The 21,376-nt window shown below is 44.3% G+C and overlaps 1 protein-coding gene across 1 annotated transcript; it reads right to left on the bottom strand.

The window, feature by feature from the left end:
• Positions 1-4,354: 4,354 nt before the first annotated feature.
• LOC112250679 (nardilysin) lies at positions 4,355-20,354 on the bottom strand. Its single transcript, XM_024421022.2, has 29 exons — positions 20,240-20,354; positions 19,191-19,409; positions 18,659-18,920; positions 18,339-18,420; positions 17,967-18,120; positions 17,627-17,700; positions 17,277-17,372; positions 16,780-16,902; positions 16,550-16,607; positions 16,406-16,479; positions 16,234-16,303; positions 15,904-16,102; positions 15,673-15,786; positions 15,439-15,543; positions 15,095-15,218; positions 12,981-13,067; positions 12,666-12,785; positions 12,407-12,458; positions 12,133-12,283; positions 11,083-11,210; positions 10,629-10,791; positions 10,385-10,416; positions 9,768-9,906; positions 9,573-9,620; positions 8,058-8,110; positions 7,836-7,919; positions 7,183-7,390; positions 5,612-5,701; positions 4,355-5,419 (listed from the first exon to the last, which is right to left on the bottom strand). The coding sequence occupies exons 2-29, from the start codon at positions 19,382-19,384 to the stop codon at positions 5,183-5,185; spliced, it is 3,321 nt and encodes a 1,106-aa protein (XP_024276790.1). The 5' UTR covers positions 19,385-19,409; positions 20,240-20,354; the 3' UTR covers positions 4,355-5,182.
• Positions 20,355-21,376: the final 1,022 nt, after the last annotated feature.

Here is a 21,376-nt window from a genome sequence, read left to right as displayed (position 1 = left end):
GATGGAGTTCACCTGGAAACCCAGGGGCGTGGACATTATGTAAGGGAGATGATTAGTGTGATGATTGTGTCCCAAATGGCGCCCTATTCCCCTTTGTACTACCTTTGACCAGGGGCCCAATCTTTCGTTGATTCATCCCTCCTGTAGAATTCATTGCTTTACCTTGATGTCCTGTTTATAAAGTATGAGTTGCCTCGGCGATAGAAAATAACTTAATTGCCTTCAGACAGAATGATATGGTAAATTACATTTCTCCCTTGTCGCTAAATTATAGTTCCTTGTTGATTCAAAATAAACAAGTGGTGCCCCTTTTAATTTAACATGACGTCATCATAGCATTTTTTTTTTTGTGTAATTTTACCCCCTTTGCCTCCCCAATTTCGTGATGTCCAATTGCGATTCAATTATGATCTTGTCTCATCGCTACAACTCCCCAACGTGCTCGGGAGAGGCTAAGGTCGAGTTATGCATCCTCTGAAACATGACCCGACAAGCCACGCTTCTCAACACCCGCTCGCTTAACCCGGAAGCCAGCTGCACCAATGTGTCAGAAAAAACACTGTTCAACTGAAAACCAAAGTCAGCTTGCAGGCGCCCGGCCTGCCACAAGGAGTTGCTAGAGCACGATGAGCCAAGTAAAGCCCCCCCAGCCACACCCTCATGAACCACTCAGCATGAAAGGGGAAAAAATGTAATTCTCTGATCTGGTGGAAATGTCATTAAAAAGGCCTACCTGATTACTTCCTATCCCTTGAGCAAGGCACTGAACCCAAATTGCTCCTGTAAGTCAGTCTGGATAAGAGCGTCTGCTGAATGACTAAAATGATCAAATGTATTGTGAATGCATGCCTGTGTCTGCCAGTGTGTAGTACACAGTGTTTGTTTCACCCAATACCCAAAGTCTCCCTGCATATTTTTTGTATTTTTTTATTATTTATTACAAAGAACACAAGAAAGGGGTAACATTAAAGTATTAGAACATGGACAAACAAGACAATGTGCATGATAGTGATATACAATATATGTCATAGTTTCCTTTTTCATGATCACAATCTTGTGAAATCCGAACCCTCCAAGATCCCCCCCCCAGTTTCCCAATAGCTGTCCCTCAACCATTCGAGACCCCTCCCACAGTCCCCCACCCGAAAAAAAATAAATAAAAATACAATGAATTCCATTCCCCATCCCCAAGAACCCCCCAATGCACCAACAAACAAGAGAACTAAAAGAGAAAAAAGGAAAAGACAGAAGAAAGCAGCAAAAAACAAGGCAAAAAAATGAAAACAACTGAAATCATAACAGCAATGCCAACTGTATATGTTTGTGTGCATGTCTGGCACTATTACATGTGTGTGTATTTGTATGTTTTTATTTGAATGAGAGTGTGTGTATATGCATGTGTACAAACACCTGCACGGCATCAGCCTCAGGCAATCCGGCATTAGTTGTAAAAACACTGTCACTTAGTGTCATTCAAATGTACTTTTATTATGTTTTATTTGTAAATTTTTCCCCCCTTTATCTTTTGACCATCGTTATTTTTCTCACACAGCAACTCCACTCCCACTTGTCTCCAATTCCCCATCCCAACCCTCAGCTTCCCTCAGCCCATCCCATCTATCTCTGCTGGCCACCCACTTCGTGTTTCTACGCAACACATATCTTTCAACTATGTTATGTTTAACGTACAATTTCAATCTATCTAATCGAATAGAATCTACAGATTGCGTGTTGAAGATAAATACTTTTACTAAGAGTATTAGTATATTAGAAATTGACTGACCCAGTCTCTCCAGATCTCCCAACAGTGCTTTTTCTAGGGTCAATTTTAGATCAGTGCTATGCATTTTCAGCCATTTCTGAACCTGAGACCAGAAACAGGCTACCTGAGGACAATACCAAAATAAATGGTCTATTGATTCTGTATCCTCACAACAACATCTGCAGAGCTCTCCCTGCATATTTAGGTTGACTGTGAATGGAAGCGTGACACCATCTGATGTCTCTCTCTCTCTCTCTCTCTCTCTCTCCCTCTCACTTAAATGACAAGGATGTGCACACATTTGTAATCCTGTCTACACTCAGAGGAATAGCTTTTGATCAGTGTTATAGCTTTTATGTCCTTCAACCAAGATATGGTGGAGTCAGGCAGTCAGCCATCATTCCACTGCTTCTACTCTGTGTCATATGCCAAAGAATAGGCTAGGAACCATCCAGGTAGGTCAGGAACAATATGGTTGGGTTCAGGTAGGTCTGGAACAATATGGTTGAGTTCAGGTAGGTCTGGAACAATATGGTTGGGTTCAGGTAGGTCTGGAACAATATGGGGTTGAGTTCAGGTAGGTCTGGAACAATATGGTTGAGTTCAGGTAGGTCTGGAACAATATGGGGTTGAGTTCAGGTAGGTCTGGAACAATATGGTTGAGTTCAGGTAGGTCTGGAACAATATGGTGTTGAGTTCAGGTAGGTCTGGAACAATATGGTTGAGTTCAGGTAGGTCAGGAACAATATGGTTGAGTTCAGGTAGGTCTGGAACAATATGGGGTTGAGTTCAGGTAGGTCTGGAACAATATGGTTGAGTTCAGGTAAGTCAGGAACAATATGGTTGAGTTCAGGTAGGTCTGGAACAACATGGTTGGGTTCAGGTAGGTCAGGAACAACATGGTTGAGTTCAGGTAGGTCTGGAACAATATGGGGTTGAATTCAGGTAGGTCTGGAACAATATGGGGTTGAATTCAGGTAGGTCTGGAACAACATGGTTGAGTTCAGGTAGGTCTGGAACAACATGGTTGAGTTCAGGTAGGTCAGGAACAATATGGTTGAGTTCAGGTAGGTCTGGAACAACATGGTTGAGTTCAGGTAGGTCTGGAACAACATGGTTGAGTTCAGGTAGGTCAGGAACAATATGGTTGAGTTCAGGTAGGTCTGGAACAACATGGTTGGTTTCAGGTAGGTCTGGAACAGTAGTGTGTGAATATAGTGTGTGTCTAGTGTGTGAATGGTTGCGTGTAAAAGTTAAGTCCCTAAGCACTGATCTAAAGTCAGGCTGGGAAGAGGCCTGGAATACAGCCAAGCCATCTATTGATATTAGAACTGCTGGGAGTACTTTAGAGGCCCACTGACAAAACAGTTCCTTCCTCACTCTCCTCTTCAACTCAGGTGTTTGACAACAGCTGATAAGAGAGATACGTTGACACGCTGCACCAGAATGAGTGAATGGCGAGAGTCAACACAATGGAGCATTAGATGACTCATTCTGACTGCTGTATCAACAATAAAGAAAAACCCTTGAATGAGTAGGTGTCCAAATGTTTGACTGGTTATGTCTATATCACCGTGTAGTGGGCCTACAATACAGTCCTCAAATGTGAATTGCCATTAAATCTAGAAACAATGGAGATGTAAACTACTCTGCTTTGTTATGCATCGAGCTATAAATGTGCATGCTGAGCATGTTGAATTAGGTATAAACTGGGTGGTTCGAGCCCTGAATGCTGATTGGCTGACAGCTGTGGTATATCAGACCGTATTCCACAGGTATGACAAAACATGTATTTTTTTGTGCTGCAACTACATTGGTAACCAGTTTATAATAGCAATAAGGCACCTCAGGGGGTTGTGGTACATGGCCAATATACCACTGCTAAGGGTTGTCCAGGCGTTGCGTCGTGCCTAGGAACAGCCCTTAGCCGTGGTATATTGGCCATATAACACATCTCCTCAGGACTTATTGCTAAAGTATAACATTTAAGGAACTCCAAGACAAGGTAAAAAATAGTATTTCGTGAACTTCAATGGAATATTATGTTAAGCCTAAAAGAAATATGCTATGAACTTTATAAAAACTAACACGTTTGGATATTGCGGAACATTGTAATGTTTGGTGCAACCTTCGGGAATTATCACAAGAACATTCTTGCAACATCCCAGCCAATTCTGGGAACTTTCAAAGGAACCCATTTTCATTTGCAGGGTAGATATAGATTGCTTTACACTTAACACCCCCACCAAACTTGAAGGTCCTATCCACGAGATGACAATCCACAATGGGTCTAGAGGGTCTCGGGTAACAATAGGTTGTGCATCGTTCCATATCCACCTGATCAACTGGGGATCGAAGGATCCAGCTTTGAGAGTTGGCATTAATCCCAGTGCTTTAAATGTATTTCAGGGACAGTACAAGGTACGGTATGACCATTTACCTCATCCATCAACAAGACAGTACAAGGTACGGTATGACCATTTACCTCATCCATCAACAATGTTTCAGCACCAACTGTAAATGGGCATTTAACAGAACTGGTCATCAACGCCGCATGATCTCAAATGAAAGAGAAGACCAAAAAACACCTGAAACATCCGACATTTCACGTTTAATAAATATTTACATGTAAAGATGATGATAACAACAGGCTACAGATTAAAACATGCCAGTCTTCCAGTGGTTTTAAAAGGCAAGAGGTAGGGCTGAAATGTTAAACCTACAGTATACAGTAACAGTTAGCCTTCTTTACAAAACACAATTACAGTTAAAATCATACCTGGAAAACAAATCAAACTATGTCACACACCGAACATGGAATCAGGCTCACTGTCATGACAAACATACTTGACTTTTCTACGGTCAGAATCTTACAGCGTGAACAGATGTTAACCCTGATGTCCATTGTTCAAATTACACACAATCCTTCATCAATGTTAGAGGTGATGTTTCATACGATATGTGATAGTAAGTTCAAATAACAACAAAATGAAGATAATGACAGATACATGATAGAACCCGCTCCTCTTTTCCACCCTCTCTGTCTGCCCTCCCTGCCAGCCAGACCCAGAGTCCCTACTGCTAACATTCACAGCAAAGGTGATTCCTCCGATTCAATCCATCAGGGACCGGTGAGAATAAAAAGGACAAGCTCTCGACCAATTTCGTTTAACACCGGCTGCTTTCGTGCCTAGCGAACTAGTGGTGATTGCAATTATTAATACTAGTGCCTGCTGCTGCTGTTATTTTATTATCTTGGATGAAAAGAGAAAGTGAAACGGTGGGGAACGAAGAGGGAGAAAGGAGGGTTTCCCTTCTGAAGACGCCACTGCACTGCGTTGTGGCCTGGCCTGGATCGTTGTCCTGAGCTAATATGGCTCCCCCTGCTCCTTCATTCGCCTCCCGCTTTGCGGAACCGATTTACTTGAGGATTTTGTGGTAGGGGTAGAGGGTGAGGGAGGAGGTGAACGTGCGGATGTCGTTGATGAGCGTGGCGTCGGCCAGCATGGGCGAGGCGGGCAGGAAGGTCAGCTTGGACACTTCTCCGTAGGAGGAGGTTTTAAGGGCCTGGTCTTGGTCCACTTCGCCCCCTGCGGGGTTCGGGCCGCAGCTGCTCTGGCCTACCTGGTCGTTCTCCTCTTCTCCGAAGCCTACCACCTGACACACAGAGACAGGGAGAGAGAGCGAGATTACAGTACGCTCTGGAATAGCAGAGAGTAGGATAGTGCCAATGACTGTATATATTAAATGGACAAAGCGAATGAGATCCCTCTCCATTCATTCCATGGGGAATGCTCAACACACTCCCTCTCCCTTGCACACACACACAGTCAAAGCTGGCAGACTTACGTGTACGCTGAGTTTCTTGCTGGTGGTGTCCCTGTGCTCCATGAACCAGGACACCAACTCTGCTTTGGTGATGAGCTTCAGAGCCTCAATCTGCAGCACAGCGGGACAGGATGAGTTTAATGCATGAATAAACATTCCTACCCTTTCTCTCCCCCAGACGTTTGAGCCGCCCCCTCTTCCACCTAGTGCGGGCCATAGTGAAGCAAGCCTGGCATGTACACTAAATATACAAAAAGTATGTGGACACCCCTTCAAATTAGTGGATTTGGCTATTTCAGCCACCCTTGTTGCTGACAGGTGTATAAATAAAATAAAACCATTTTTTAAATCGAGCGCACAGCCATGCAAACTCCACTGATAAACATTGGCAGTAGAACGGCCTTACTGAACAGCTCAGTGACTTTCAACGTGCCGCCGTCATAGGATTCCACCTTTCCAACAAGTGAGCCCTGCTAGAGCTGCCCTGGTCAACTGTAAGTGCGGTCATGGTGAAGTGGAAACGTCTAGGAGCAACAACGGCTCAGCCGCAAAGTGGTAGGCCACACAAGCTCACAGGTTGGGACCACCGAGTGCTGAAGCACGTAGCACGTAAAAATCAACTGTCCTCGGTTCCAATAGTCATAGTGAGTGTTGCAACCGTGCTTCAGCACTCACTGCCTCTGTAAGCAACGTCAGCACAATAACTGTCAGAAGCTTGATGAAATGGGTTTCCATGGCTGAGCAGCCGCAAACAAGCCTAAGATCACCATGCGCAATGCCAAGCGTCGGCTGGAGTGGTGTAAAGCTCGCCGCCATTGGACTCTGGAGCAGTGGAAACGCGTTCTCTGGAGTGATGAATCACGCTTCACCATCTGGCAATCCAACAGACAAATCTGGGTTTGGTGGATGCCAGGAGAACGCAACCTGCCCGAGTGTACAGTGCCAACGGTAAAGTTTGGTGGAGGAGGAATAATGGTCTCGGGCTGTTTTTCATGGTTCGGGCTAGGCCATTTAGTTCCAGTGAAGGGAAATCTTAATGTTACAGCCTACAATGACATTATAGACAATTCTGTGATTCCAACTTTGTGGCAACAGTTTGGCGAAGGCCCTTTCTCGTTTCAGCATGGCAATGCCCCCATGCACAAAGCGATGGTCCATACAGAAATGGTTTGTCGAGATCAGTGTGGAAGAACTTGACTGGCCTGCACAGAGCCCTTACCTCAACCCCATCAAACACCTTTGGGATTAATTGGAACACCGAATTGCGAGCCAGGCCTAATCGCCCCACATCAGTGCCCGACCTCACTAATGCTCGTGGCTGAATGGAAGCAAGTCCCCGCAGCAATGTTCCAACATTGAATGGAAAGCTTTCCCAGAATAGTGGAGGCTGCTATTGCAGAAAATGGGGGACCAACTCCATATTAATGCCCATGATTTTGGAACGAGACGTTCGACGAGCAGGTGTCCACATACTTTTGGTCATGTATTGTATATGATGGAGGGGTAGTGCCACCAGAGGAGAGCCACACCTGATGTCGACATTATGACAGAGTTGGAGTAAACCATACGGCTGTGACCGTGTACAGTCTTACCTCTCTGTTGAGTCGGTCGAAGACGTACTGCTGGGTGACCACCTCGAACCAGTTGCGGTCCACCTCCTCCCCCAGGTGCGTGTCCTCACACTCTTTGAGCTTGATGAGAGCGGTCACCTGGGTCTTGAAGGCCTCGTCCGTGAGGTTGGTCATCTTCTCCCCGAAGCTCACCAGGAACTCCTCGATCTTGGTCTCCACGTAGTCCGTGCTGGGAGGGAGAGAAACGGACACCGGGTGCGTCAGACTGCCTCTTATTTGTATTAAAAAAAACGAAAGGGGATGGTATCTCTCAAAAAGAGCATTATTTTCAATGCATCTGTGCTCTTTTTTAAAAAAAATACAAATCTTGCCCTTGTAATCTTTCGATAACCTTCTCAGGCTTATGTGAAGCATATTGTACTCCTACTGTGTAATACACTTCTATATTCAACAATGCTAACCATCTGACCTGAACATGACGCTACCATCCTTCTCCTCTGAACTGCCCCTGACAAAACATCAGCAGCGGTCACTGACCCTGACGCACAACTACAAGTTGGGTTTCCTTATGCATGTCGAATATTCCAATACGTCACACACAAAATTAAATAATCGTATCGCAACAACATTTTGATCAAGTGTAGCGTAAGAGATATACAGTGCTGGTGACTCACTTGAACTTGGTGGCCTGCGTTTCCACGGTGATGGAGAAGCCTAGGACTCCCGAAGTGTTTCTGCATGTGGGGTACACCTGATAGCTGATGGATACAAGGTCAGAGTTCAAATCAGTCAACACTGCTCTGTTAAGTAGTGGTTATTAAGTAGTAGTTACTTATTAGATATTATTACACATTAGTTCTTTATTCTTTTAGTTATCAGGGGGGGACAGGACTAACCCAAGAGTCTCCTTTGTCCTGAGGAAATCAAAGCAAGGCTCCTCCATGTGCATCTGGGAACAGAGCAGCAAAGATAGCACTTCATTAAAGGGACAATTTTGGATTTTGGCAAATCAGTTGAACTCGTGGATAACATGTTGATGTCTCCGCATGCGGTTTGAAAGAAGTTGTTAACTAGCGTAACAGATAGCATACCATAGACTTCCAGTCATTGCGTGAACGCTAGTTAGCATTGGCTCTCGAAACTACCTCTTACTTCGTTCATACAGGATGCAGACATAAAAATGGTATCGATGAGTTCATCTGACTGAGGAAGTAGATAAAGGGCGTAGAAAAATCCTGAAGTATCCCTTTAACCCATAACACCACTCACTGACTCAGGGCTCTATTTTCAAAAACCTAACGCAATGGTAAATCGAATCGCCGGCGGTAGCACTATAGGTCTGGAGGTGCGTCCGAAATATTAGTATTTATTTTCACAGCTCGAATTATGAGCTCAATAGTTGGCAGTGGTGTGAAAGGGCTAGGTTTTGATGAATAAACAAACTGTAGGTATGACGAAAACTTGGCCACACACTGGCCAATCAAAGCGTTCCATGGATTAATACTGCACTGCATGCATTTGCCTCAAGTTCTGTATGTTATTGACGGTCTTTGCATTGTCATCAACTCCAATTTGGCTGGGGGCATGGACTATTCTCATCCTGGTCCATTGTGGATTGATACGACAGTTTATTAAACTGCATAGGCTACAGTAACGAATAGCCTAATAGCAACAGAAAAAATATATAAAAAATATAAAACAGTACTTGCTCAACGCCTATGTTTGGATTGTCGGCAGTCAGGTCAACATTGTTGAAATTGGCTGTAAGTATAGCCAAGCCTACACGTCTTTATGCATTGCACATCTCCCAAAATAAATCCAATACTAGGCTCTCGTAAATTGTATTGTATGTGTGAAACATGTTCTCAATAAGCAAAATATAGCCTAGGCCTGTCGTTGATACTTAAATTATTAAGTAAGTCAGGAGGAGTGCATCTTTGGTAACCAGAGGGGATCTCTGGGATAGATACTTGAACAAATGAAATGAAGTACGCAGGTAGGATGTGCAGCGTCTTTTCAATTCAAGGCACTCTGACGAATAGACCATTTAAACACCTTTTAGGGATAGGATACTTTGCAAGGCCAGGATAAAAAAAGACAAGACACATTGCTGTTGAAGCAGCCTTATGAGTCTAGGCCTAGGATAAGGGAAAACAACTGAGGGCTTGAAATGAAACAGAAAACAAGCATCTGTTTTCTTAAAACAACAATATTTCCAAATAGGATGGGCTGCAGGACATTGTCACTTTTGCTCTTGTATTTAAGCACACATCTCAAATATTGCCACCCCTCCCACCTCGGTGCAAGCGAAATAACAAACTAACATGCGTTTGACACTTGCGCCTCCTTGGCGCCGGACTTAAATAGAGCCCTTAGTATTCCAGTCAAGCCTTGTTAGCTACGACACTTACCACCAGTAACTCCATCAGCGTGTGTTCTCTCAGGTTCTTCAGGCCTGACTGGACAAGGACAGAAAAATACAGGTTATTTATCGACCTCAAAAGACCACAGACACAGACCAAACTGTAATGTTGAGCGAATGTTGGTTGAAGGTCGGGGGAAATGTTGGGCGAAGGTTGGCCGACCGTTGGCTGAACGTTAGGTACCTGGTAGTAGACAGTAACTTCAGAGTTGGCATCTCCTTTGTTGAGGGACTTGACTTTGCACAGGTGTGGCTTCTGAGGAAGCTCCACCACTCTGAAGAGCACAGGGACCTCCACGGACAGACGCTTGAACTGCAGTTTGCTGTAGAGCGCAGAAGATTATTGCATTTACATGTTATTCATTTAGCTGACAGTCTTGTACAGAGTGACTTACAATCAGTTCATTCAACTAAAGTAGGTCATACCAACCACAAATCTCAATCATTGCAAGTAATAGCAATAGTAAGGAAGTGCTGCGTTGGTTGACAATAATAATAAAAGGAGGGGGCTTATATTTGTCCTGTTACACACAGGTGTGTGATGCAAATGCTTTATTGAATTTATTTCTTTGCATTTGCCAACTCCCCCCGAGACACCCGCAGGGAGTGGGGTCACGGCCAGGGTCGCCATTGTACAGGGCCCCTGCTAAGCTCAAGGGCACCGCGACAGATTTGTTTTCTTCACTTTGGTCGGCTCCGGAATTTGAACCAGCAACCTTTCGGTTACTGGTCCAACGCGCTAACCTGAAGGCTACAGACCTGCTTTTCAGAGTTAAGAAAGAGAATGCGGAGGATACTTACTCAATAAAATACTGCAGAAACTTCATTGACTCCTGTGGGCAAAGAACAGTTGCATAATGCCTATTAGCATGATTATTATAGCATAGGGATAGCAGCAGAATAATTCAAATGTATTACTTCACATCACCTAGTGTGTGTATGTTTTAGTGTTTGTGTGCATCAGACAGTGTTTGGGTGTGTTTATAAAGATGCTTACAGTACTGGTGAAGTGTGTGCGTTTCTGAATGTGTCAGTTTGTGCTCACAGTGCTCGTGAAGTTGCCCTGCACCAGCCCCTCGGTGTAGAGCTGGGCTTTGAGGCCGCTGACAAAGGTCATGAGGTCATCCACGGTGAGGCCCTTCATGATGGCCTGGTACTTCTGGATGACCGACCAGCGACAGTGTTCCAGGATCAACAGACGCACGTCCCTGAGAGAGGGAGGGGAAAGGAAGGAGAGAGAGATGTAGGAAAGAGGGGGAGGAAGAGAAAAAAATGGATGTGTTCAAATAATTCATCCCACCAATTTATCAGTGTTACCGTTTTGAAGGTAGTTTTATCACTTTTACAACTCTGACTCGTGTTCCGAAAGAGAGAGAGGGATAAAGACAGCTAGAGAGAGACACATAAGAAAATGAGTGGGTGGATTTCCAAAGAACGAGCAGCCAGATACTGTATGCTACACAGGGTGGAGCAGTCACAGTGCTTGAAACCCAACTCACTTCCCCAGCCTCTCTGGCTTGATGAGGATGTTGAAGTAGGTCTTCTTCAGCTGCTCTGCGAACATGTTAAACACACCGGGCTCAGCCGTGAAGTCTGCCAGGTGGTCCACTATCAAGTTCAACAGCAACTAACACAGGGACAGAGGCAGGGAGGTTGAGTTGGCAGGAGGTCAGCTTTAGGGTTGTCTGAAGCTAGGGCACATTTGTTGAAGTGCAGAATGGTTTATAGACAGAGTGTACAATACATTAGGAAAACCTTCCTAATATGGAGTTGCACCCCTTCACTTTTGCCCTCAGAACAGCCTCAATTCGTTGGGACATGGACTCGACAAGGTGTCGAAAGCGTTCCACAGGGATGCTGGCCCATGTTGACTCCAATGCTTCCCACAGTTGTGTCAAGTTGGCTGGCTGTCCTTTTGGTGGTGGACCTTCTTGACACACATGGGAACTGTTGAGTGTGAAAAACCCAGCAGCGTTGCAGTTCTTGACACACTCAAACCGGTGCGCCTGGCACATGTTACCATACCCCGTTCCAAGGCACTAAAATATTTTGTCTTGCCCACTCACCTGTTGAATGGTACACAATACATGTCTCAAGACTTAAAAATCCTTCTTCCACCCGTCTCCTCCCCTTCATCTACACGGACTGAAAAACAGCTTCTATCTCAAGGTCATCAAACTGTTAAACAGCCATCACTAACTCAGAGAAGCTGCTGCCTACATAGACTCACTTGTCATTTAAAAAAATTCCACTTTAATAATGTTTACATATCTTACATTACTCATCTCATTTGTATATACTCTCTTATACCATCACCTCTCATCCATATTTTTATATGTACATATTCGTATTCCATCCCTTTAGATTTGTGTGTATTAGGTAGTTATTGGGGAATTGTTAGATATTACTGCACTGTCGGAACTAGAAGCACAAGCATTTTGCTAAACTCGCATTAACATCTGCTAACCATGTGTATGCGACCAATAAAATTTGATATGCATGTACAGTATGTATGTATGCATGTATGTATGTATGTATGCAACACTCACAGGCAGCTTGTGGTTGAAGCCCTTGACCCTGATGACGAGTCCGTGCTCCCCAGCAATCAGTTTGTACTCCAGTTGGGCCACATCAGCCTCGTAGGCCGGCTCTGCCAGGTTATGAGCCAAGATGTTCACAAAGATGTCAAACAGCACCAGGCTACAAGGGCACAATACATAGACATTTAGAAAGGACCTCTAGAACTTTTGCAGCTAGGAGCGATTGTGAATAGCAATCAAAAGCAAAGATTTTGTAAGACATTGATTCATATAAAATACTAACTTCTCTGGAGATTTCTGAATCATTGGGGAGAGGAGGTTGAAACGGACATAAGCTAACAGAAGAAAATAAAAGAGGGAATGTATTAAATCACGAGAACATTATGTCATTTGAAATGTGTTAAATAGCCTTGTAGCTACTAACATTTCTGTCTTACACATATTGAAAAAGAACAGATCACATGTCACTACAATTCCCCTGGGTTATATATATTACCAAAGTAAGCCAACAAAAGAACACACTCCAATAAACACAGACACACCTTTAGGTATCTTGAACTTATTGTCCTTTTTGAACCAGAGACAGCCCCTCTCATTGTTCAATATCCGCACCGGGACTTCTGTGTCTGGACAGTCCGATGGTTTCAGGGTGAAATCCGTTGCTATGGAAACAAAGGAACAGGATATAGCCTATTGTCTGTGTCACTCCCAGGATTTATTTATGTTTGATAAAAAATAAATTTTTTAAAAATGATAGGAATATGGCCCCAAAAAATTGTACACATTAATAGACCGAAAAGTGAATATTGATGAGTAAATGTGATTGGCGCACAACAATTTCCATCATCTGTACTGACCAATGAACTTGTTCTCAGCAGGCAGGTGGAGGTCGGGGTTGAGGTCAAAGTCTCCGGCCCAGCGCCGTGCCCACTCCTCAGGGAGGTCTACCAGTACAGAACAGGACACCCAGTCAGTCACAGACCAACACACCACATTAACAACACACACTATCTGAATCATGTCACGAAATGAGCCGCTGAATATACGGCCACTGAGAATGTGTTTTTGCTTCGTCATTATGGGGGTATTGTGTGCAGATTTCAGGGGGGAAACAATTTAATCAATTTTAAAATAAGGCTGTAACGTAACAAAATGTGGAAAAAGTCAAATGTGTCTGATGACTTTCCAAATGCACTGTAAGCCTACTTTGCAGTTAACATTTAATTTAGAAGGTTGAGGGGAAAGCCTTTGTCTGTCTGTCTACCCAGAAGACGGTTATCTTTAACGCTAACTGGCAACGTATGTGCCACACAGACAGACAGGGGAAATATTGCTGGAAATGAATTGGCAGATGGCATAAAAAGCCAAATGTCACACTAATTGTGGCTAACCAGGTGTGGGATAACGTCAATGTGAATTTAATTGGATCTTGAAGTGTCTGTGAAGTGTGAGATTTGTTTACGGTAGTTTGTGGTGGAACACGTGGGGGAAAAAAACACACGCACTTTCAGAATTGTTTGGCGAGCTACTCATAGGTGGTACTGGAGCTCGCGATTGACCTGTTGCACAACCCCCTGCTCTAGGATGGTGTTATGTACCAAGCTAACATATAAATTGTTTAAAGATATTCATACAATGGAGCATTTAGCCATTTGATAGGACCCCTGGAGGTAAACATGCCTGGGTGAGCAGAAATAATAACAGCAAGCATGAATCACAACATAACGGCAGACGTCATCAGCAATGGAATAATTATACAGACAAAGTAGGCCGACTAAACAACACCAAGTAGACAGATAAAAACGACCGCATTGGCCTCAGCAAAGTTGTTGGGAAAATTATGATTAAATGACTGAACAAATCATTTTAAATGGAACTGTAACTAAGTAAAACTTATACTCCGTTTTATTATATCTGATTAACAATATGAGTTCATAAGAAGAGATTGTGTGACACGGACAAGGAGTAATTAAAGTTAATGAACACCATTCCAACTAGGAAAAAACGAATGGGTTGGGGACTGTGTAAACACATAAGGTCGTTAACCCAGCGTTGAACCTACAGAAACTTAGCTCTGGGGTTTTTACATAAGGCAGTGAGTGCATTCCTAGGTTTTCTGTTAATTAGAACTGTCAGCTCAGTGGTGATCAATGATGTTGAAGGGTCAAAAGTTACCTGGGAGTGTGTTAGTAAGTTAGAATGAACTTTTCCCCTCACTTTGTCCCGGTCAAGAGGAGGGGATTCTGTTAAAGCAATGAAATGACGCGATGATCTGTATATAAACTGTTGTTCGTGGTTAAGTGGGAGCGCGCTCCGAGAATAAATTCTGTTACCTATTATTGAAAGACTGGTCTGCGTCTATTTTATGCAAACAAGAATCTTAGAAATTCTCATAAAATAGATTACGGGTTTTCAATTGATGAAAGCACATTGGCATAATTAAATTACACTAACAAAAGTCTACAGAAAATACCTTGACTGAACTACAATGACTAACTACGGATTCTGACTCATACGTGTTCGGAGAAGGGCAGACTTGTGCCCTGAGACGAGTGGCGGTGCGAGTGTCTGTCTGGGGAAGTTATTTTGAGCACACATAGTTTGAGTGAGAGAGAGATGCGTGCTGGCAGCTGAAAATGACTTTATTCTGATCACGGAAAATTTAAAAAATACTTAAATCGTATTTAGAAAAATCTCCAAATCCGTTACGATACTCGTTTTGTCAGAGTACTCGGCACGTCCCTACAGCACTGTAAGAAGAATCATATAAAGGTAATATCTTGTTATGATGACAATAACAGCTATTGTAGGTCCAATTCAGCCAATCTCACTTTAAGCAAATCCTGGGCCAGTATTCAGTGTCTCAGAGTAGTGCAGATCTAAAATCAGCTTAGCATTTTAGATCAAAATGAATGGAAAAGCAGCACCTGATCCTAGATCAGCACTCCTAATCAGAGACACTTGCTCTTACCCTCCATGCTGTAGTTGGTGCCGAACCACTTCTCCTTGTGGGAGCAGTAGCCCTCGTGCTCCGGGGACAGCAGTAGCAGGTTGGCCCTCTCTGGGGTAAGCAGGGCCAGGGCCAAGGAGATCACCTGTAGAGGACAGACACACACACACACACTTCAATGAAGTATACAGTTGTGTGCATTACAGTTGCAGTACAGACTTTGGTATGGGCAATTGTTCTGACAATACTGTGGGGTGACCTAACTTTTTAGGGCCTGCAACAGTACAAAGAGTGTCCAGAAATGAGCCATTACAGATTAACTAGGAATGATCCAATGACTACTTGGTGAGACAGACAGGCAGTACCTCTGGGTTATACTCAAACATGAGCTGGTCTCCAGTCAGGAAGTCCTCTTTGGGGAAGAGCTGCATGTTCTCACAGATGTTCTCCACGTACTCTATGGGGTCGGTCTGTGTGGGACAGAAGTTCGTACAGAGCCCTCAGTCACTTATGACATGCTTATGACGCGTTATGTCATGGCAATGACAGCTTAAAGTCAGCTTCGCGACAGGGGGTTAGACCGGGAAGTGTGACTGTACCTGCTCCTGGTAGTGGAACTCATTGGCTTCGATCTTCTGGATTTCTTCATAGATCCTCTGCTGTGGACCCAGAGTCTGCAGCATCTTCATATACTGGAACACTAGATGAACCACCTGTACAGGGAAAACGGCTGCACTTTACATTCAGACTGTGTGTGTCATCACACATGGGCGTGTGTGTGTTTGTGTTTTTGCATGTGTGTGTGTGTGTGTGTGCGCGCGCCAGTTGACCTGATGAAAGTTCTGGAATCCTTCGTCAGTGAGCGTGATGGATATGGAAAAGATGGAGTAGGTGGTGTTCTGGTCAAAGCCTGTCTCACTGTTCCCTCCAAACAGAGCCAGGGCCCAGCACTTCTTCCGGAGCAAGGATAGGATGCTGCCGGCGCCTTCGTGCCCAATCAACCAGGAGATGTAGTGCAGGGGCTTCACCCTACACGGAGACACCAAGACAAACCAAGCAGTTTGTGTGGAGCGCAGGATAATTGTGAGGTGTAAATATTTGCTAAATTGGTCTTTGAACGGTTCAACAGGTGAGGGTGCCATTGTTGAGGGGAGGCTTACCTGTACTGCTTGCCCTGAGGAGGTAACGCCCAGGTGACTGTGAGAGCATGCACCTTCCTCACAGGAACAACTGCCACACACACACGATTGAAATTGAGGAATTGGTACAGTCAGTAAGTAAGCACAGGTTGATAAAATGACATGTATGAATGCTAGTTTAAAGCCTGTGTACTTCTGTAGAGCTTGTTGAAGGTTGGTGTGTCGAACGGGTCCTGGAGGTCAGAGAAGTCAGGCCTCGGTTGGGCGCTGCAAAAAAGTGACAGAGTGAGCGAGCGCGAGTATGTTTGACAGCATGCATGTGGCTGTGTGCACTTACTTGTTGGGCACCTTGCTGAAGACCTCTCTAACCCATTCCTCCAGTGTGTTCAATGTCTCTGATGGACAGACAAGGACAGTTGAGTCAAGTTGATTTCAACAGATCGACTACAATCGCCATTAATTTCAGTAGACAGACCGCAAACCTCATTAATTTCAGTAGACTGACTACAATCCCTATTCACTTCAGTAGAGTAGGGATCCTTTGCGTCTGGCCGTTTGGCTAGCTACCTTTGGACTGTACTGTGAGGGTCATGTAGTGAGCAGAGTAGTATCTCTTCCAGAAGTCTCGGAGACGCTGGTAGGTGTTGATCTGCTTCTCTCTGGGCTCGTGCTTCAGGGTCTGAGCATTTCCTGGGGGAGACCGAGGACAGGACGAGGACATATGTTATTACACCTTTAATTAACGTTTTAACATAGTGTAATAACTTGAATGACTGAAATAAATGTTATTCCGCATTATTAACCGTGCAGATAGACTTTACCATCCGTAAGCATGTAATAAAAGCTCACTGTGTACATATTTAAAAGGCAGACATCACTTGACGATCACAGAGACATTTACAAGCAGGAAAGTGCAAATGAAAATGCATCCAACTATTTGTTTTACAAGCAGGACAAAGTAGAATTAGAATGTTTGTCGAACAACAGAAGCCTTTGGTACCTGGGTAGCATTTGCGATGGAGGAGAGATAATTGGGAAATGACAGCCAATGTGTGTATCCTTACCCCAGCAGAACTTGCCCATGGGGTGCTTGGGCCTGGCCAGGCTTCCGAACAGCATCTCCTTGCGGTGGGAGTCTGATGGACGAGCCAGTTGGTACTCTGCACATCAAAGAGAGAGGCATGGACAATCCATTAGAGGAGTGAGAGTGGGAACTGTGACTGAGGCTGGGGCATGGAAAAAGGCTGTGGTATTCAACATTGGAAGGGTCTCAGTTGTCTACACTGGTCTCTCTTCATCTTGAGTCCTTCATTCATGCAGACCAGCTCTGTGAAACCAATCTGAGCAGATGAAGGAGAAAGGGGAGGCTTCTTTAGACGCGGCCGTGGTTTCCTCTTACTATTCCCCGACTCACCACTGTCCACTGCTTCCACCTCTCTGTCGATGGCGTCCTCGATCATCAGCGGGCAGATGAAGAACTGGGCCCATCTGGGGAATGGGAGAGATCATCCAATGACAAACTGCTCACCTCGTATTCATTAGGCACGAAACGGAAGGACACGTTTTGAAACGGAGAGTAAACTTGTCCAATAATAAATACTTATTTTAATTTTCCATTGCAAAAGTTTTCGAACAGTGTGCACTATTGTAAACGACCCTGGACAAGTTAGATTTAGGGCCACTTTTGAGGCATGAAAACAGCTAACAAAAGTTGGTTTGGGGCTGAACTGTTCCTTTGAGGCTGCTTGGCTCACCTGTCGAGAGCCTCGCGGAAGTACTTCCTCTGGACGTCAAACTGGAAGATGGTCCGCTCACAGTCGGTGGAGGCATTGTCGCTTCCGCCGTGCTTCTTCAGGAAGGCATCGAAACCGTTCTCAGCGGGGTACTTCTCACTGCCCATGAACACCACTGAGAGAAAAGAGAGGAAGAGCGGAAAAGAGTGAGGGAGCGAGAGAGAGTGTGCAAAGAGAGAGTCAAAAGATTAGAGGGAAGACCAGGTAAAGAAATAGAGAGAAACAGATAGACGTGTTGTTTAGAGGTAGTGTTCCAATGTAGTGTTAGATTGAGAATGTGCATCATTTTCTGTAGCGTTACAGTACACAAGGTCCCCTGTTAAAAGCACTCACTGTGCTCAAGGAAATGGGCCAGGCCTGGAAGGTCCTCTGGGTCACTGAAGCTCCCCACACTGATACAGAGAGCAGCTGCAGACTGGGAGACACGGGAGGGATGAGTACACACATTAAAAAAAACACACACACAACATGCACGAGCATGCAAGCACACACTTTTTCATTTGATAAATTCCATCAGTCCCCACACTTTATCACACTATCCCTAGAGTGAACTAGCTGGTTGCATAGCACCCTTGTGGCTATGCTCCCTCTGTGAGCTGTTGGATCACTCATCTGAAAGCATTAGCCTAGTATTGTGCTATAGGGAAACCAACCTGTTTCTCTGAACTCCCCTTCTTCTGTTTCCCTTCTTGCTCCTCATCTAGCTCCTCAAAGTCACTGTCGTGCTCTTCTTCCGCATCCTCGTCCTCCTCTTCTGTGCCCTCCCCTGAATCCCCCTCTTCTTCCGCTTCCTCTCCACCTCCTGATGCTCCGTCCTCTTCCTCCTCCTCCTCCTCTCCGCAGGCGTCCTTGCCGTCTGCCCCGCTAAAGTCTGAGATGAGGAGAACTCTCAGGCCATTGGTCAGCTCGATATACCTTCAGAGCGAGTAAAATAAATGAACATGATAAGCCAGTTCTACTTCAGTGAAACTGAAAACATCACAACCTGGGACGGGTAGAGAAATTCGCACGCACTCTGATGATGCAGCTATTAATCTCGGTTAACCCAGAATTAGTATTGCAGAATTGGTCAGCTGCTCAATTAAGTTCTGGGTCCATACTAGTATGTTTCCGTAGATTTTTCAGAGGGAGATTACGCGTCTATATCTGAATTTAGAAATGTTCTTTATTTCAAGTTGATCTTACCTGTACTTCTTAGGATCGCTGGGTGACTTGTTGATCTGGAGGTCTCCCTGGTCTTCGTCACCTCCTACCCCTCCATCCCCCGCTGCCAGGTCCCTGGGCTCGGCTTGGGGTGGTGGCGGCTCACCATGGTCTGGTGCAGACACCTGCCCAGGGCCGCCTGCTGCAGAACTATTCACTTTACTCGTCTGAGGCATTCTCTCAGGAGCTGCAGGTTTCTCACTGCAATTGCACAACATGAAACCCTTGAGCATAAAGAGCCAAGAATGTGTGAAATTGAGCAAGCATCTGGAATCAACCCGTATCCCCCCACCCACTTATTCCTATAGATCTGAGGGTGTGAGACCGGTTTAAGGGACTTTAAGGGGGAGGGGGGGAGGTCGCCACACTGCCTACACCTTTCCAACCCCTTCAGATCTAATAGATAGGGACAGGTGGGAATCAGGAGAGAACTGTGGCAGTAGTTAGCTAGCAGGTCTGATGCTGAAATGTGGTGGCCAGACTAATCGCATTGTAGCTAAACAAGATCAGCAATTATGTTGTTACGCTGGCTAGTGTTTGTGGATACATCATGCACTGGCTGACTAGCTAGCTATCTTGGCTAACTATTTGCAACGTCAAAGAGCAGTGGACGATTCGGAAGATAGCTAGCTAACGTAAAACGTTAGTACCATACGCTGGCATGATGAAACGGATAAGACACATTACTTCAGTGTCACGTATGCACAAAAAAGGGGTATCAACAGCCAGGGTCTGTTACTTTCTAGCTAGCTACGTCACTGTCAATTCAGGTCATCAGTCAAAACACAAAATTGCAAAATAAGAAAAAAAAAATACAAAATTGCAGACAGCGGGCGCTAGCTAGCTAAGAGTTAGCTAGCATGACGACTTTCAGTAATCCCATCCGGCTTTCGATAGCAGCCAAACCGCCATTGAAATGTCGGATTTTGAATACAAAAACTGCTCTGTATCAACGTGTATAACACAATACCACTAACTAATAAAAACAACAAATATTGGCTATTATGCACCGCGTTTGTAAATGTACTTACCTTTTTTTTCTAAATAATGAAAGTTATCTAGCACTAGTCTCGACAACCTAACACACTACCCAATCGTGTGCACGCCGCGATATGATTCGCTGGGAACAACGCACAGAGCAACAACGGAACATCTGATTGCTTCAAACAGAAAATATATTTTACGACATACATTAATGCTTGTTTGTTAGTCTGGTGCAAAACATTTCAACGAAGAAAAAACACACACACCCGGTTGAGCAGGATTATACACCGGTGAAGTGTGTGCGTGCGCGTTTTCACATATCTTCATATACTCTGGATGGGATTATCTCAGCCATTGCATGAACGGATTTCATCCACATGCATGATTGATCCGCGATATGCCCATGAATAATACTCACCACAATTTTCCACAACACCACCAATTCATGATTATTTTTCAGGTGTGATATGACGGGGAAAATTAAAATAGACAAGAAAAATGTCACTTCACCCGCTTGACATTGATCTTTGTCTGTCTGACAATCAGAAAAAAAATCTGAAATAGCAGTGATGATTCGGTCCTAAGAATAAGAATTCTATTGTGATGATTCTGTCCATATAATTACAATGATTCATTCTAATTCTATGATTCTGTCATTGAATAAATCCCATGTATAAACTGGGTGGTTCGAGCCCTGAATTCTAATTGGCTAACAGCCGTGGCATATTTAAGACCCAAGGATGTGTGGTATATTGCCAATATACCACGACTAAGGGCTGTTCTTATGCAGGAGGCAACGCGGAGTGCCTGGATACAGACCTTAGCCGTGGTATATTGGCCATGTACCACAAACCCCCAAGGTGCCTTATTGCTATTATAAACTGGTTACCAACGTGGCGCAGACAAGAGGGCCACCTCGCTTCTAGCCCTTAAAAAAACAAAATGCTGAAATGTTTTCTATGTATTATTTCTTACATTGTTAGCCCAGAAAATCTTAAGTGTTATTACATACAGCCAAAAACATTTTTTTTCTCATCCATATATTGATATGTAAATATTCTTATTCCATTCCTTTACTTAGATTTGTGTGTATTACGTAGTTTTTGTGGAATTGTTAGATTACTTGTTAGATATTGTTGCACTGTCAGAACTAGAAGCACAAGCATTTCGCTACACTTGCAATA

The sequence above is a fragment of the Oncorhynchus tshawytscha genome, linkage group LG05, assembly GCF_018296145.1.
Source record: "Oncorhynchus tshawytscha isolate Ot180627B linkage group LG05, Otsh_v2.0, whole genome shotgun sequence".
Classification (NCBI taxonomy): Eukaryota; Metazoa; Chordata; class Actinopteri; order Salmoniformes; family Salmonidae; genus Oncorhynchus; species Oncorhynchus tshawytscha.
The sequence above is the reverse complement of the archived record's forward strand: the minus strand, read 5'-3'. Positions and strand labels throughout refer to the sequence as shown.

Bases quoted from the DNA above. Each gene is read 5' to 3' on its own strand.
- LOC112250679 (XM_024421022.2), bottom strand. From the start codon at position 19,384: ATGCCTCAGACGAGTAAAGTGAATAGTTCTGCAGCAGGCGGCCCTGGG. The intron at 16,608-16,779 runs GTAGCTAGCCAA...TCTGTCCATCAG, and splicing joins CCTCACAGTACAGTCCAAAG to AGACATTGAACACACTGGAG. The intron at 16,480-16,549 runs GTAAGTGCACAC...ACTTTTTTGCAG, and splicing joins TTCAGCAAGGTGCCCAACAA to CGCCCAACCGAGGCCTGACT.